This window comes from Diabrotica undecimpunctata, chromosome 1 (genome assembly GCF_040954645.1).
Source record: "Diabrotica undecimpunctata isolate CICGRU chromosome 1, icDiaUnde3, whole genome shotgun sequence".
NCBI classification, from domain to species: Eukaryota; Metazoa; Arthropoda; class Insecta; order Coleoptera; family Chrysomelidae; genus Diabrotica; species Diabrotica undecimpunctata.
The window spans coordinates 140,871,571-140,890,838 of record NC_092803.1 but is presented as its reverse complement, the minus strand read 5'-3'; the positions used below and the strand labels follow the sequence as shown (position 1 = coordinate 140,890,838).

Here is a 19,268-nt window from a genome sequence, read left to right as displayed (position 1 = left end):
CGTGTCACGGAATTTGATAACAACGTTTCTGAGGGCTAAGTGAGCCTACATTGTTTTGAGTAAAAAATAAACAGCTGAGTTTTGAAGAATCATATAGTTATCATCCATGATAACCTGAGGCTCAGTTTTGGTGCTCGTCAGCCTGCATCTTGTGTTTCCCATGGATCCAGATCGCTTGAAATTTGTATGGAACAGTGCATTTTGCAATTCCAAAGGAGAGAAAAAATTTTCTTTCCAACCAACAAGAGGAATCTTTTAAACGGCGTCCTATTTTAAATGGTTTAGGAATCTTCTTATGTAGTGTTGCCCAGGACATTGTTTACCCAGTGTTTCTTTTTTGTAGTAAGCCCTCCAGCCCTCCCCAAATAAATGATTCCTTATTCACGACTCAGCTCTCCAACCAAAACACGAGTAGCCGTTCGCAAACGTTTCAATTTATTTGCTTACCCTATCTCCAAGCCCAGTAATTGTTCAGTCTTACCTTGTATAAGGAACGCAAGTCACATATTTAAAAGCGAAGAAAGTTAATGGACACGATTCATTTTACAATTCAATTAGTAGTATTTCTGACGCCATTCGTAATGTATTTCGAGACCCGACCTGGGTTAGTTATACGTATTTTAAGTCATATAATAAATTAAAAGTACAATACGTTTTTCTTTTGGGGCGAAGTCAACATGAAAATTTAGTTGGGCTAATGTAGCGGGAGTCCAATACTACAAGTACCAGCATTCTATATTCTTCGTTAGTGGAATGTAACCAATCGTTTAGAGTGAATACGTGTTTTTTAAATTGTATTAATACGCGGCTCGTTTAGAAGTTTTGGTCATTTTTATTCATATTTTTTTTTATCATTCGTTGAATTTAAACGTTCCTCGTAGAATGAGGATTCAGTAATGTATTATCTGAATATTGCGTATCATACATTTATTTTGGGTCTTCAATCAAGCTTTCTTGTCAAACAAGCTTGTATCATTTTCAATATTTGATTCGTTATTTAATGTATAAATGTACGATTATCAGTAGATAAAATGTTTTTAAAAAATTCTTCATTAATGACCTCTAAAACCTTCATTAGCATTCCCTAAAGTTTCTGAAAATACTTCCGCTCGTACCGCTCCCAATGCATTTCGCAAAAGTTTTTTCATCATAATCATCATAAATAGTAGATCTTTTTATTTTCGGTTGGCATATATACAGCTTTCTTGATTTTATTTTATATGTCTCATTTGTAGTTTCCTAAAATCTTTTTAAAATTTATTTTTTACAAAGTCTTATCTAAGTTTCCTTGTCCCATTACGCAAATATTTAATTTCATTAAAACAAAAATATTGTTAATTATTACCTTGAGTAATACATCACCAAGTTATGAATATTCAAATATTATTGTACATTATCCAACACTACGAATTATTTAGTATTAAATTACTTATCCCACTGTTACTTTTACAGCAATGCCATGGTTTGGTATGGACATAGGTGGCTCACTATGCAAATTGGTGTATTTTGAACCTAAGGAACTTCCCAGGGAAGAAGCAGCTTCCCAAGTAGAGACTCTAATGAATATTAGGAGGTACCTTACAAAGAATTCTGCATATGGAAAGACTGGTCATCGAGACATGCATTTACAGGTAGGTTGTTATTTCTAATTATTTTGTGAAAAGTTTGAAAACGCTTATTTTCAATGTGAAATTATTTAAATGTTTGCAAATATAGTACAGTAGAAACTCTTTATTCACGGAGTATTATGTTCCGTAAATATGTTGTGAATACAGCAACCGTGAATATGGAATGGTAATTTATATGAAGTTACCTTCACAGGGGGTTACGTACATAGCGTATACGTTCCTAGATGATGAAATAAAAAGTAAATGCATAAAAAAATCAGTTTAATTGAATTTTTGACCATAAATGTTGATTAATTACATATTATCTTCAGGTTTACACAATGATTTAAAGAATTTATTAATTTTCTCTTTTTTGGCAATTTTTAAATACGCCTTCAATTCCATCCGATATTCGGCAGTGGCATTAGCAATTTGCCTCTTAAAAATAAGACTTGGTTCCATAGATGGATCAGTTTTCATAAAGACATCAAAAAGCCCATTTGCCATTCTTAAACCTCCATCAAGAGGTCAACTTTCAAATTAAATGTTACGTTTCAAGTGCATCTCGAAGCCTCTTCTTCAATGGGTTGTGAATTTAAAATTTCCTCCAAGTCGGTTTCAGTCAAATCTTCATCTTGTGATTCAAGCAACTCCTGAACGTCACTTCATTCTATCTGCTCGAACCCATCTCGTCCTATTTCTCTCGCAATTTCGGCAATGTTTGAGTTAAGTTTGAACCTGCACAGATTCTTCCTCATTTTCCGCAATTAGAACAGGTTTTTCCAGCACGATTTTAATGTGTATGGCTTCAGTTCGTGCAATGATTCTTTTATGTTTAGTATGCATTTTGCTATGTCAAATTTCTTCCAACATTCCATAACATTCATATCAGGATCACATTCCATATTATTCAGTATTCTTTTTCATCTTATGTAATAGAGCTTAAAGACCTGGATTATTCCTTTTTCCATAGGTTGAGTCAAAGCCGTCGTATTGGGAGGTAAAAATGTCACTTATATTTGGATGCATAGTTTATATTTCGCGAAGATGACCTGGTGCATTGTCCAAATCTAGAACTGGTTTAAAGTCTAAATTCTTTAATTTCAAATAAGTTTTAACTTCAGAAACAAAACAATTCCGGAACCAGTCACAAAATATAGCGCTTGTAACCCACGCTTTCTTATTAGCACGCCAAAACACTCGCAGGTCGCCCTTGTTTTGATTTTTTAACGCACGAGGATTTAAAGATCTGTAAACCATCAATGGTTTAATAACACAATCTACAAATGTATTAGAGCAAAGCAGCAGTGTCTCTATCCTTTGCTGTCTTAAATCCAGGGGCACACTTTTCGCTTTTAGAAATGAATGTTTTAATTGGCATTATCTTCCAAAACAGTGCAGTTTCGTCTGCATTAAATACTTGCTCAGGTGTATATACTTCACCATCTATCAGGTTCGCAAATTCTTCTGGATATCTTTCTGGTGCAGCCTCTCCAACGATTTTAATGCTATGCAATTATTGTTGCACTTTAAATTTATTTAATTAACCTTCCGATGCTTGAAATCGCCCATCTATACATTCACCACCACCACTACTACCAGGTTCTTTAATGGGCGTAAAGACGCTTTGCCTTCTCCCGAACCATTGGACCACTTAGAGACACCCTTTTTTGGTTGCGGTCTTTGATCCATAATGATAACGCCACTTCCATTCTTTCTCCAAGACGTAAACGATCAAGCATTTCTATTTTCACTCTAAGCTGTAACACTGATTTGTTCGCATCGAAACTCGTTTTTCATTTTTTTTAGTGGAATGGAAAAGTAAAACAATAAAACACGCATTGGCAGAATTTAATACTTTATGTTTTGAGTAATACCTTTATTTTACCTAAACAACGCCGATAGCTTCAGAAAACACAATCTAGGCGTAGTTGTAATAAGGTCAATTTTATTTTTTTGTTAGTCCACTTGCCGACACGTTGACAAAGGATACCGAATGTTTTTTATTTGGGTATATGTATATAACGATTTGATCCGCGAATAAAGAAATCTTAGGCCGCGGATTTAGGAATTGGATCGCATTTTTTCAATCCGCAAATAGTGAAAACGCGGATAAGGAGCTTTTAGTGTATACAAAAATGTATTTAGCTGGACTGTATAAGTTTGCGATTGTTTAATTACTGTTTCTTGTGAAAATAGTCGGAAAGGATTAAGAATAAAGTAATATATAGTCAGAACTAAACAAATATTAACGCCCACACGAGTAAAGTGAGGTTTCAAGCCTTTTCTCTCCAAGATATTGCAATTTATTTCTTAAGTTGTAATTATAAAGATCTTAGTTTTTTGTGTAAATTAATGTTAAATTTATTTGACACGCTCAAAGATAACCTTCAAAATGTTTCGATTACGTTTTTAACAGAGGCCTACATGAGCTTCCCGGCGAACTCCTATCTATATTGCATAATTTGCTATACGTAGTAACTATTTAATTTGGAGAAAAGATTTTAGCATTGAAGTTCTTAGGAGAGTATTCCATCGAGTTCCAGATCCAGAAAATTTACGTGTTTCTTGCTTTCAGCAGTTTCTTTATTGAAATGAATAACTATATAAAGATTTTTTATTTTGTAAAGAACGAAATATTGCAAAATTACTTCATCATTCATCATCATTAGCCATTTTGAATCCACTGCTGAACATAAGCCTCCAGTAAATAGTTCCATTGCTTCCACTCTTAAGCACGTTGAATCCAGTTGTGTTGGATGCGCTTGATTGCTTGTCCGACTATCTTGTTGGAGGGCGTCCTCCATTACGAAAAGTATGGCGTCTCGGTCTTCATTCGAAAACATGACCTGTACAATTCCATTTCAGCATTGTAATTCTTTTACCTGCGTCCGTAACACCAGTTTTTTCCTATTTTATTTGAAACTCTGTCTCTGAGGGATATATTAAACATTGACATAAACTCCCCATTGCACTTTGTGCTACTTGTATTTTATGTATTACTTTTCTAGTAAGGGTAAGTGATTCTGCTTCGTACTTTATAACCGCTAGCACACACTGATCAAAAACCTTCCGTTTCAAGCACATGGGAATATCTGATTTAAAGACTTCCCTCAGTTTTCCGTCATCTTCCCATGTTGGCTAATTTAATCTCGTGGCCCACATACTTATAGGTATAGACTTATTCAATTTGCGTGCCATATATTGAAACGTTTTTGGCCAGTACAAAGTTGGTCATGTATTGTGTTTTAAAAAAGTTAATTTTACGGCCAACTTGTGCACAAGAGCTCTGAAGGTCTTGAAGAAGTTTAGGAAAGATGGTATCTCCTTGCCTAATCCCCTTCTCCCAGGGGAGGGTGTGTCGCCATAGTACATTCTTACTGCAGTTGTTGCGCTATGATATTGTTATGAGTTACAACGCCCTAATTGCGGCCTTGGCGTAACAGTAATTCGAGAAGCCGAAATCTCTCTTTGTCAGCAACGTTCGAGAACCTCTTTATCGGTTATTTTTGGAATTTTGTGTTATCACACATCGTCATCTGCTAGCTCTTTCTAGAACAGATGTTTTATTCTTTAAGGTGCTGAGCCGACCTTTGATCATTAGTCTTAGCGAGTCTAGTTTTTGTAAAACTATACTTGTGTGATTGAACGCGATACTCCGTTTCCTTTACTTACTCTCTGAACCCACAGAAAAACGTAACAATATATATTCCGAAGAAGAGTTTCCAAAGAGAAGAGAGGAGAAGAGAAGGGCTACGTTTCAGATCCAGCAACCGCAATTGGCAGTCTTACGTTGCCATGAAGTAAATATGTTTAAAGCTTCACATGTTTAGGTAACAGCACTGATGATGGACTTTTAGTGATGTAGCTCGAAAGAGTTACTTTTTTAAATAAATAAACCTTTTTAAAGGTTTTTTTCAATAATTTTTTTTTTAATTTTTAGTTTATAAAATTTTTTTGTCCTCAATACTTCTACATAAAACATCGGTAAGATAGTTTCGAAACAATTTTCAAACAATTTTCATTTTTTTCACTTCTACATAAATAAAACACATTTACAACATAGACTGTGCATATTTAAAAGAAACTAGGAGTATTCCAATTTAATAGTAGGTAATCTTAATTACAACAGGAAAGTTTCCTGGTGAAATGACAACTTTGCATATCAAAGGACAGAATCCGGACGAAACTTTAATTTCGCCAAAAGATCAGGTGAGTGGAGCGATTATCGTAAAGCTCTGACTGAATATAATGAAGAACTGAGCAGGGCAAAAACACAATCGTGGAGAAGACATATACATCACCGTATCCAGACGGGAATACATCTACAAAAGGAAAATCAGTTTTACCCCTTTCTTATATTAACTGTGACTTTTATCCCTCCCTCTAATGGAATTGTCACCCTCATAATGGTAGCTTTTATACACAAACCCGGCAGATCCGGACAGGAAAAAACTGTCTCTGAAGAGATTAACAAGAGCCCCCAGAAAGTAGTGGATTATATATATATATATATATATATATATATATATATATATATATATATATATATATATATATATATATATATACAATAGCACTAAAGGCCTTAGAGGCCCATAAAAAGTTTATTCTTTCTTCATTTTCGCTTTCCTTTATGTACTGAGATCTTTTCTGGCTCGATATGTGATTTTTGTCCATTCCTTCTTGTTATTCATTTTTCTTTTCTGGCCTTCTAGTCCAATTTCTTCCATATCTTTTTCTACCTCCTGATTCCATCTATTTTTTGGCCTTCCTTTTCTCTTGTTTAAAGTTATAGTGTAGTTTAGTACCCTTTTTGCAGTCCTCGTGTTCGGCATCCTTTCTAGGTGACCTCGCCATCTTAGTCTCTGTGCCTTTATGACTCCTATTATGTTAGGTAGGAAGTCGATGAATAGCGCTATCGTTGGTAAGTTGCGTTCATAGCTTTCTGCTTGTAATTCTCTGATTATGAATACTTGGTCCGTTGTGCTTCTCCCTCGTCTAAATCCGCACTGATATTCGCCTATTATATTTTCAACTTCTTTTTCTAGCTTATCTTTTATGGATTTTGATAGGATTTTATATACGGTATTTAGTAACGCTACTCCTCTGTAATTACTGCATTCTGTTTTGTCTCCTTTTTTGTGTAATGGGCAAATAATGGCTTCCTTCCAATCTTCTGATATTCGTTCTTTTATCCATATCTCCTGTATGATCTTGTATATCCAATTATTTAACAGTTTTCCACCAAATTTCATCATCTCTGCTGTTATGTTATCGCTTCCAGGTGATTTGTTGTTTTTCAGATTTTTTATGATTTCCTCGATTTGTTCTTTGCTGGGTGAATTATCTTCTATGTCTTCTAAGTGTTCGATTCTTGCTTCTGCTTCCACACATTCTCTTTGGTTTGACTTATTATTGCCATTTAGTAATTCATCAAAATACTCTTTCCATCTTTCGACTATTTCTGCTTCCCCGCTTATATTATTTCCTGCTTTGTTTTTAACGAATATGGGTGGTTTTTGTTGGAAACCTTTTTTTTTCATTTCTAGCACCTTGATATAGGTTTTTTATTTTTGTAATTCTCTTCTATTTCTTTTAGCTTATTTTCTATGTGTTTTCTCTTCTTTTCTTTCGGCACCCTCTTTACTTTTTGTCTTTGCTCCCAATATCTATTCTTTTTCTCTGTTGTTTCTTTCGTGATCATTTCCATCCTTAATGATTTTCTTAGTTCTATTTCTTTTTGGCACTCTATGTCGAGCCAGTCTTTCCTCTTTTTATTCTCTTGTTTATTACAGCCTTTTGCTGCTTTGTTCATTATTTGCTTTATGTTTTCCCATTTGTTCTCAGTTTGCTCTTCTATTTGTATCTTTTTTAGTTCTCTTTCCATTGTTTCCTCGTATATTTTTTACTCTTTCTTTGTTGCTAATGGAATTGAGTTATGTATACATTTCTTTTTTTTATTTTGTTTTTGTTTTTTGGTATCAGTTGCTTAATTTTGATGCCCACCATGTAATGATCTGAGTCAGCGTCTGGTCCTCTGTATATTCTTATCTTCTTTATACATTGCTGTTCTTCTTTTTCGATGAGCATGTGGTCTATTTGGTTTTTAGTCTTTCTATCTGGCGATATCCATGTTTCCTTGTGTATTTCTTTTCTTTCGAAATATGTGCTTCCCTATTTTGGCATTTGCGTCGCCTAGAATAATTTTTATATCATCTGGGTATACTTTCGATTGTTCTTTTTAATTCAGTGTAGAAATATTCTTTGACATCATTAGTGTCAAAGTAGTAATCCACAAGTAGTGGATTACAGGTATTATTACAAGTAATCTGTTCAAAATAAAGTAAAAATGTTTAAAATGTAACATACTTTATCGAAATATTTTTTTTTTGCTAATACAAATCTTTCAGTAGTAATGGAAAAAGACCATACTAATAATATAAAAAGCAAATATCTACTGAATAACGAATTATTTATAGCTTTCTAAATACTTAATTGGTAGAATTATTAGTGTGATAAAAATCAAATTACGCGTTAGATATCAAATATAAAAATTTCTACTTAATCGGTAAGGTTTTAAACAGTATCTTTAGCTATCACGTTTGTGAAATTGTACTTACATAAATAGAATATATATGTTTGCATTGTATTTTTAAAAATAACTTTTTAATATTAATTTATCAATATTGCGAACTGATAACAAATTTACGAGCGCTACTACATAAGTTTTGTGAGAAGAAAGCGGTGTAGAGACGTAGAATACAATAAATACCATTATCATAAAGTTTGACATTTTAATGATATGTCAGATTGTTCTGTCATATTGATGCTAGTTGAGTTGTTTATACTGCAAATCTCATCCAAGTGATAGAATTAACTTGTTTATGCGATAATTTTTTTATGATCTTCTTTATTTACAAAAACAGCGAAGTACGGTCATGTTTCGCTTGTTTTTCAAATTTAATCGTAGTAATCATTCACACCAGTGCTAATTTCATGAAGGTCATCATGTGACTTACTTGTATATTGAGGTATGCTTAAGCATTAGTTTCACTCGAGTTGCAAAAATATTTTACAATATAAAGGATTAGTAAAAACGACTACTATAAAAAAAAATTATACATAATTTTACAATTCTGACAAAGAAAATGTAAGGAAAATGTTTTATACTTGGTTTATAGTAACTGGAGAGCAACAGACCATGCAAATCCAAAGAAGCAGACTTTCGTAGATTACGAATCATGGATATAGGGACATATATATATATATATATATATATATATATATATATATAGAGCACTAAACAAAATATTAGTCGATTGTAAGGATCTTTCAAAACCAAATCCAACAAAAATCGCTCATGAACAAAGCATTTCTAATCAGATCGTCACATGATACCTGGCAAAAACCGGATATATTGCCATCATAGCATTAGAACAACTTAGAACAAGAAGTGGCTTTCACGACTGGTATCTTGTAATGATACAATTGTTTTTCTCTGGGAAGCCCTAGGCTTGAATTACTTCTTTCACTGATGGTTTAATCCTATCCTTGCAATGCTTTCTTTTTTTTTAAGTTGGCGATTTGTGTTTTTGTGTATTGACTATCTTGTTTATACCAATTATCAACTATATTTAGGGTTGCTTAGGGACATCACCTGGGTAAATTTTTTGAGAAGATAATCTACCCAGGTAGAGGTGAGAGAACTCCTCCTTGTGGTAGCCTCTACCTGCTCTTGCTTGGATGGTTACTTTACCCAAAGTGGACATTACTATTCTATTCTCCTAATACATCTGCATATTACTGCAGGTTTGCCTTGTGTACTCATTGTCTTTATCAAAGAGTTGGTAGTAACATTATTAAATGCCCCTTCAATATCTAAAAAAGCGGCAATTGCTATATCCATTTACCTATCCAGAAGCCTTTCCAGTGCTTTTAATAGAAAAAACAATAGACTTATTGGTCTATATGACATTGGTGTTAGGTCTGATACTTTAAGTACCTTAGGCCTTTTGTCATATTTCCGGTACGACCCGCCATGCTAAACTGGTTTTGAGGAGCATGCATATGTGTGGTATCAATACTTCTTATCTTATCCGCCTGTATTTTATTTTATGAGCAGCGTATTTTATTTAAAAAATAAATGAACGAAATAAAATTTGTGTTCAAAAATTAATTACTATTAATTGAATTAAAAATATTTACGGCCACTTTTTGACTGGCAACCTATCAATGTATTCTTCTAATTTTTAATGTATGTAAGTGTGAGTTTTATTAACTACGTTTTGAACGTAGTGATCTTGCAGTGGGATCTTGTACTATTTTGGTTTAACCCCATCTAAAGTATATCAGTGGTAATTATTTATTTTTTGTGGTATCTCTTTCAAAACAATTCTATTTTCGATGATAATTTTTTTTTATTTCTATCTTAAAGTTAACTAGAAACATGAGTATTACAGGAAACACAACAAACAATTCAATTATTATTATTTCAATAATGCAAGTTTACCGCTGGAAAACCATAACTTCATAATAACTACGAATAACGTCAAAATACTGTTAAACATAAGTGATTATTCTATGCGATTGCTTTATGTGTTAATTTCCATTTAATAATGTCTCTCATTATCATTTTGAATGCTACCATTTGAGCTACACGTGAACTGCAAGACACGATTAGAATCCAACCGTGACCTCTGAGAACATGAAGATTTACTTCGATAGATTGTACTTAGTTTAAATTGCAAAGACGTAAATAAGTTGTTCGGTGTTTTGTTAAATTTTTTGTGTATACGTTTATGTTAATAAATTTTAACTAGAGTTACATTTGACATTGAGATACATACTGTCGATCAGTTTTTTTAAATCCTTTAAAATATATTTAACAATGCAAACGTGTCGTTTGAATGGTGGAAAATGTTTTTCCTGCCATTTATAACACATTGTTTCAGTCATCTAATTCATATGTGTAAAACGCCGTCTACACTCTCGATCGAAGTCCTTTGGACGAAGTGTCGAAGTGAAGTTAATCGAGGCAAGGTGACACTCTACATACGAAGTCTAGTATTGTAGTGTGACTGTGTGACAGTCCATATTCGAACTTCGGAACCTTTGACTCGAACGCGAAAAACCGACACAGAACGGAAGTAGGATGAGGCGATGCGAAGTCGCATGAAGTACCTGTCTACACTCTCATACTCGCTGAACTTCGATCAACTTCGCGAGTAGTGTAGTGGCCGCTTAAGATCTTCTTGATGAATGCGAAATACCGAGTAGGTCTACAATACACGAGTTTTTTATGCAAATGTTTGTCTGTCCGTGAACACGACTCCTTCGTTATTATAACATATAAAATGACAAATAATGTGTCGAATGAGAGCTTATACCCCAAATAATGTTATTCAATGCGAGAAATTTGACTTTGGACTTCCGGTTCTAGAGTTGCAACCGGATGTAAAAAGTTTTGACCGGAAGTTTGACAAAAATAACTCAAAATTAGTAAAATCCTGTATCAATAGACGCAAAGTTACACGAATCTCAGTAATGAATATTAATGAATCTCGGTAACACCCTGCAAGTTTTATAGGTGCACTTTTGAATATAGGTTAGTTAAACTGTGCTAGAATGCTATGGTCTCTAGAACAATGCGGATGTGAAACAAGAACACTGAACCAAGATTATGCAATCATTAAACACATTCGACATGTGGATGTACCGACAACAATACCACTAATAAGGAGGTATTAAACACAATGAATACACGCTTGCATCAAGTTAAAAGCATTAAAATTAGAAAACCAGTGGACCTTGGATATTTAATGCGCCATAGTTTTTTTTTTCTTCTGCTTCTTCTGTATAAGCAATTCTGCTTCTTCCTTTGTATAAGCTATTCTGCTTGTTCATTAGCGGATTAATACCTCTATGGAAGGTTTTCACTCCATCTTTTGCTTGGTCGGCCGATAGTTCATTCGCCGATTGGTGACTTATCTCTTGCTATTTTGACGACGCGGGTCTCCTCCATTCTGCTTAAGTGGTTATTCTATTTTGTGTCCATTCATTTATACACTGTACGTTACATTTTCTTCTAATGTCTTCACTTCTCTTTCGATCTCTGCGTATTTCCTGTAATTCTTCTCAGTACTCTCATCTCTGATGTTTCCAGTAGCCTTTGCGTTGTGGCTGCGTCTGGTCTTGTTTCTGAGACATATGTCATTATTGGTCTTACACTGGCTTTATAAATTCTTGACTTCATCTCAGTGTTAATGAGCCTGTTTCGCCATATAGTGTTATTAAGGCATCCTGCCAATCCATTTGCTTTTTGTACTTGATCTCTTACTTCTTTGTCCAGGTTTCCATAGCTAGACTAGTAATTCCCAAATATTTTATTTCCATTACTTGTTCAATACTGATGCCATCAATTTCTATTTTACATCTGGTTGGTTCTTTGCTGACTACTATTGTTGTAGTTTTCTGAGATGAGATTGTCTTTAAATTTTTTTGCTCTTACGTTAAATCTGTGGACCAGTCTTTGCAGACGATCTTCATCTTGGACTATCAATATTGCGTCGTCTGCGTAACAGAGTATTTTTATTTCTTTGTTTCCCATTCTGTATCCTCTTCTTTGTTAACGCTTTTCATTATTTCATCCATGATTAAAATTGAAGAGCATTGGGGCTCAATGAATCCCCTTGTCTTATTCCGCTGCCTATTTCTATAGGTTCTGTAAGTTGTCCATCTATTCTGACTTTCATTTTGTTGTTTTGGTAGATGTTTTCGATAATTTTTATAATATTTAGGGGAACTTCTCTATTATACAGAAGATGGATTACATCTTTGAGTCTTACTCTGTCAAACGCTTTTTTTAAGCTCATTCAGACACAGAAATGGTGGTCTATTATAGTTTTTTTAAATCCCTTTATTCACAAATCTGTCAAATGTTTGTCATGTATAGAGTGAATCCAATGAATCACCTATCTAATGCAACCTAAGTTGATAAACACTATATTAATAATAAAACTAACAGTTAATTAGGTCCAACGGTGTGCGTTTCTTGAATCTTCTAATTTTATTACTCATAACAAACACTTGTTAGCTGTCACATGTCTTGATACACGTTTCCGTTAACTGATCAACTTCCGAAATTACTTCTTTAATGGAGGCAATTGAAATATCATGCTGGATAACTTTATTTGAAACATAATTGGTTGCGTTGACTAGGATACGCATTGCCTTATTCTGGAAACGTTGCAGAATGTCGATGTTTCTATTGCTCGTATTGCCCCAGAGTTGGATACCATAGCTCCATAATGGTCGCAGAACAGTTGTGATTTTCATCTATTTACAAAAATAATTACTATACGATTGGAAAATAAATTGGAATTTTATCAGCCCATAGACCAGGTGGATTTTAAATATATTACCTATTGGTAATAAAAATCTTCTTGAAACTATCAAAATATCAAATGAGCTCACTGGCAAATTTTCGATAGGCAAAGGTTGATGATTCAGATAGGATATTGATAGGAGATTGAGATGATGATAGGCAAAGGTTGATTCAACTTGACTCTCGAATATGTGATAGACAGCTGAATATAGGAAGAGGTAATCTTCTAACAAATAAACCTATACAGATTGCCGCGTATGCCGATGACATCAGTATTATATCTCGTAGAAGAGAAGATGCGGCTGAAATATATTCAAAATTAAAACAGAGACAAAAGAGATCGGACTAGAAATAAATATTCAAAAGACAAAAAAGCTAACACAGGCAACAGCTAAGGAACACAGAGGCACAGTTGAAGTAAAGGACGATATTAAAACTGTAGAAAGTTTTATATATTTGGGAATTGCATTAAACACGGATTGAACAGAAGAACCAGAAATTCAAAAAAGAAAAGTAAAGGGAAACAAAGCTTATATTTCACTCATCCATGTGCTCCGCTCCAAAAACACATACTGAAGATCGAAAATCAAGATCTACAAAACTAGTATCATACCAATAGTATGTTATGGATGAGAGACATGGGTGATGACAGAAGACACAAAACGGCTGGAAGTCTTCGAAAGGAAAGTCCCAAGGAAAATAGTTGGACCTATTAACGAAAACGGAGTATGAAGATCCAGGTACAACCATGAACTCTACCAACTGTTCAAAGAGGCACCGATCTCAGAATTGGTTAAACCTCAGAGACTTCGATGGTTGGTCAAGTAGTGAGAATGAAGACCGAAAGATTTTCGAAAAGAGTCTTAGATAATATAATCCAGGGCTCAATACCAAAAGGAAGGACATGGAAAAGGTGGGATGAGTAGCAGCGGACGCGCAAAATTTGCTAGACATGAGAATCTGAAGAAGATCGTTGGCGACATAGTTTTGAGGAGGCCAAAACCTTAGTTTTTTTGAAAGGGGAGCATGCTCAATTACAAAAAAGCTGGAAAACAGAGCCCTGCAGTGGTACAGCAAAGAATAAAGAATGCCAGAGCACAGGTGGCCGAAAATAATATTGCACTGGGACCCGCCGGGAAGAAGACGGAGTGGAAGACCTGCTACAAGATGGAAAACATATATAGGAAATGCTATGATAGATAGAAACCTCAGAGAAGATGACTGGGAAAATAGAGTGCTGTGGAGGACGAAAATGGCGAACTCATAATGGGAAACCCGAAGAAGAAGAAGGTTTACCTTCATTTCAGTTTACCTCAGTAGACCTCTTGTTACTTCAATTTTTTTAATCAAGCCTTGTTTTTTCTTTGGTTTCTCTTTTCATATCTTCTTTTGTTTCTTCATTTTCTTTTTTCGTTTCTTCTTTTATCTTTTCGATTTCTCTTTTCCTTTCTTCTTTACTCAATTTTAAAGCCTCTATTGACGTGACAACGTCTTAAATTAGGTTGTGGCTCGGAGTCATTCATGAAAAAGTGTAACACTCGCTCATGTCTGTTACAGTGAGTCACCGAACGAGAGAGAGGCCCGCCGGACCGGCGAATGCCTTGCGTCTCTCTCCCACTCAAACATGATCGGTCCGCTGCGCGCGCAGCACTAGAGAATTAGGCGCGTTGAATCGGTGCGTGCTTCCGTGCTTGTGTCTCTGTCTTTCTCGAGCGTTCTTGGCGTTCAAGACACATTACAGCAGAAACACTTCCTTTCATTTCATATTTCTCCTATCATCGTCCTATCCTCAACAAAATCACTCAAATAGAAATTAGTTAAGTTTAAGTTTACATGTACAATGTTTTAGTAAACAAAATATATTTCTATAGTTAAAATTTGTGCAATTCTTATTTTCATTCAATTCCTTGTTCCTATTGTGCAATTTAATAATATTCATATCAATAAATATTCTACCGAGAAAAAGACGTTGTCACGTAAAATATTCGCCCGTAAAACCGACTTTACAGGCAACCGATTTTTTTTTTATATAAGACTCTCTGTCTTCCTGACGACATCTCTCTTTAGCTTCTTTTTTTCCTTACTACGTATTTCTTTTTTTTTTTTTCTTGCCGTTCTTCCATTGCGGCAATCATACTACGAATTTCCTCCATCTTGATCTCGTTTTGACCATACAAATTCTCGAAAATAACTTATTTCATTTATGCCAACTTCTGACACTTGTTATTATGTTGTGCTATGAGGTTCAGAGATTAAGTGAAGCACGACATGGTTTAACTAACTTTATGGTTTAACTAACATGGTTTAACTAACTAAAAAACTCACTTAATTTTAAATATCACAATAATTACTAATTACATTAATATTTATCGCTTAGAAAACAATTCGTACGTAGAATATCAATACTATAAAATCAAAGCCCTCCTCTGCTGCATTACATAATGAAAACGAAATGCTCTCGAAAACAGCTTACCAGGCGACGAGAACTCTGTAAATTCTATAAGAAAGGTCATTTCTCATAGAATCAGCTCGTGGAATACTTCGGCGGTTCGGTAGAGAGACTTCTGGGCTTCGCTAACGCACATGGCTTCAATTAGTACTATGAGGTATTTGCAAGCCACCATATTATTTACATAACAAGATAATGGACTCGTATAACTTAATTGAAACCACTTAATTCGTCAACTGATGCCCCATTAAAAAATGGCATTGTAAACTTAATTTACGAATAAATTATCATATTTTACCACCAAAATAAAATGCAACTTTTTTTAACGAAATCTATCTCCACGTGTTTTATTACTACTGTCTATCTCATAATTAATATACAATAAACATTATTTATTATGACTTGACTTAATTTCGAATAAATTAAAACCTTTAATATTGTATTCTAGAAGTTTCGTGTCTAAAAATCTTGTTTACAACTAAAAACAGACTTTCATTTATACAGGATTTTTCGATGAATAATTTCGGTTCATAACTCTCGAAAATTCAGATTAAAAATATTCATATTTACAAAATAAATAAAGATCATCATCATCATTCTGGCTTTAAAACCCTACGTGGGTCCTAGCTTCCTCAAGAATTTTTCTCCAGTCGTCCCTATCCATCGCCTTTCTCCGCCAAGCACGTATTCCCGTATTCCTCATCTCTTCATCGATGTTATCAAGGAACCTTGTTCTAGGTCTTCCTCTTCTTCTGTGACCAATGGGTCTATCAAGGAGCGTTTTTCTAGCTGGGTAATTTTGTTCCATCCGCATTACATGCCCTATCCACCTCAGACGTCCTATCTTAATATGTTTTACGATATCAGGTTCCTGGTATATTCTATAAAGTTCGAAGTTGTATCGTCTTTTCTACACTTCATTGTCATTCACTGCTCCATAGATTTGCCTTAGTACTTTTCTTTCGAAACATCCTAACATGTTTTCATTATTTTTTGTTAAGTAGAGTCCAGGTCTCTGAACCATATGTTAGGACTGGGCGTATTATTGTTTTGTAGAATTTTTGTATTTCTCGATATAATTGTGGATTTAAGGGGGAGATTGAACCCAAAATAGCATCTGTTAGCTGTGCAAATTCTGCGGTTATCTATGCGGTAGTATTATTTTCAGTGTTAAGGAGCACTCCCAGGTAAACAAATTCGTTCACTGCTTCGATGACGTCGTTTTGTATAACAAGTGGTTGCAGTTTTTGTGGTTGCGTGCTTATTTTTATATACTTCGTTTTGTTGGTGTTTATTATTAAACCCATTTTTGTAGCTGATTCTTTTAATGCTACATACGCCTCTCATACAGCGTTTTCCGTTCTTACAACAATATTGATATCATCAGCATATACCAGGATTTGCACTGATTTATTATATATTGAACCAGTGGTTGTGATTTGTGACATACGTATTACTTTTTCCAGAGTCAAATTGAACAGTATACAGGAGAGAGAGTCTCCCTGGCGCAGCCCGTTATTTGTTTTAAAATATAGAAATTAGTTAAGTTTAAGTTTACATGTATAATGTTTTGACAGACAGTTCCCCCTGAATTCGTACTCTACATTCAACTTTTTCAAGAGTTAATTTTGTTAAATTTACCAACTGATTTGGTATTCCTAACTCTTTCATTACTTTGAATATTTCTCTTCTATTCACAGAGTCGTAGGCTACTTTGTAGTCTATAAATATTTGGTGAGTATCAATGCTATATTCCAGAGTTTTTTTCCAAAATTTGTTTCAGGGTTGTAATCTGATGAATTATCGATTTACCACCTATAAAACCAACCTGGTATTTTCCTACTATCCGTTCTGCATATGGTGCCATACGATGACATAGTAATGTGGAAAATATTTTATACGCTGCATTTAGAAGCGTAATTATTATATTCATTGCAACTGAAAGAGTTGCTTTCATCAAGTCCTCGTAGATACATCGTCTCAGGAGCAGCAACTTCACGTGGAGTCATACGTCGCCATGTTACTAAATCCACTGGTAACTTTAACATCATAACATTAACCACCATATAATGTAAATTAAATTTAAAAACAATTTTTAACGGGTTTTTACCCACATATTTAGTGGCTCAATACATGTATACCCACCTAGTGCACTGATGATGGAATATGGATTCCGAAAACGTTTTGTGATATAGCCCGATTGGGTTTTTAAATTATATACCTTTTATAAAGGATTTTTAATAAAATTTTTTGTTATATATGGTATACAGCCAACTACAGGAACTTAGATTCTTTGTGGAACAAAATATATAGTCCTGCTTATGAGTTTGTAGAATCAGTGTATCGTGTTTTTAAAATAATAAACAACAACATCAACGAAACTTTGAGGTGGAATTGTTTAAGGAATAGAAAAAAATATATAAGAACTTATATTTAGAATAATGTAATTTGTAAACCGTCTACAAATACACTCTCAAGCTGTTAAACGCTGCCATTAATACTTTACCGTTTGAAATGCACATCCCTGGAGGTTATAGGTTTTGTGGACCCGGAAACAAATTACAGAAACGACTAGCAAGAGGAGATAGGGGAATAAGTGGATTAGATGAGGCGTGTCGTGAACATGATATTATATATTCTCAAAATAAAGATCTATCAGGAAGACATAAGGCTGATAAGATTCTAACTGAAAAAGCTCTTAAACAGTTTCGATCAAAAAATACAGCATTTTCTGAAAAGTTGGCTGCACTTGGTTAGCTGGTGCAATGAAAGCAAAAGTAAAATTGGGTATAGGTTCTACTAATTATAAATCTGTAACAAAAAGTTGTAATAAAGAATTAAACAAAGCAAAAAATTAATTTAAATAAAACATTGAACAATATCCAAAAAAGAAAACGAGACAATAATGATGATGATGCTGACTATGGTAATAAAAAATTTAAAATATAATAACATAATGATATAATATAATAATTAAATCTTATTAAAATAAATAAAAAACTTGTTATATTAAATATTAGTTTTATTAATTAGCGAGCTTCATGTGTACCTACACTAATTTTCAGTTGTTCTTGTTGGTGTTGTACCTGACACCTTGTTTTCAGCTGTTGTTCTATTTACAGGATGGGTTGAAGGAGGAGAAGGTATCAACCTACAACCTACCAATACCAGCTTCTGGTATGGGTGTACTTCAAATAAAAGAAGACACTTTGTCAGATGAAGATTTTAAGTATGGATGTAATTACAATACCCAAATACCAGATGACCATCTACTGCACAGAAATGCATTGATTTGGGCAAAGTACGTTAATCAGGTGACGGGGCCGTATTGGATGGAGGTTAAACTCTGAACGAACTTATAAAGCGACATAACAATTTACCAGTATTATGAATTATATGATCTTGTATAAATAAACTTTTAGATTTGGTACGTTGTTTTTTCTTTAAGTTCCTTAAATAAATGTAAAACATGTAGAGATAAAGTAATCCCAGATGATAAATATGAGATGATACAACACTTCGAAAAATATACACCTAAATTACAATTTACAATTTCTACAAGTTTCAAGAGTAAAAATGAGATTGGCTAGGCTAGGCTAGACAGATACGTCTAAGCAAGTCCGTACACAAATAATTTATGTTTGGACTCAACAACACCTAAAAAAAATGTCCAAGTCTCAATACAAATTTATTTCGATCACTCTGTGTATGATATTTTCAACGCATTTCTGTCATCCCACATCTCTAAGACATTTATTTATCTATTTTTCTTTGCTTGGTGATCGTAATACCATATTCCCTGCTCATCGTGTCCAGCTTGCTTATT

The 19,268-nt window shown here is 34.1% G+C and overlaps 1 protein-coding gene across 5 annotated transcripts in view; it reads left to right on the top strand.

Annotated features, from left to right (window-relative positions):
* fbl (pantothenate kinase 3 fbl) overlaps positions 1 to 19,268 on the top strand; it is a 121,676-nt gene that overhangs the window by 61,510 nt on the left and 40,898 nt on the right. For all 5 annotated transcript variants that reach the window (XM_072520136.1, XM_072520138.1, XM_072520135.1 and 2 more), the window contains one exon: positions 1,453 to 1,631. In XM_072520136.1, coding sequence (XP_072376237.1) covers positions 1,453 to 1,631 — 179 coding nt within the window. The remainder of the gene's footprint in view (positions 1 to 1,452; positions 1,632 to 19,268) is intronic.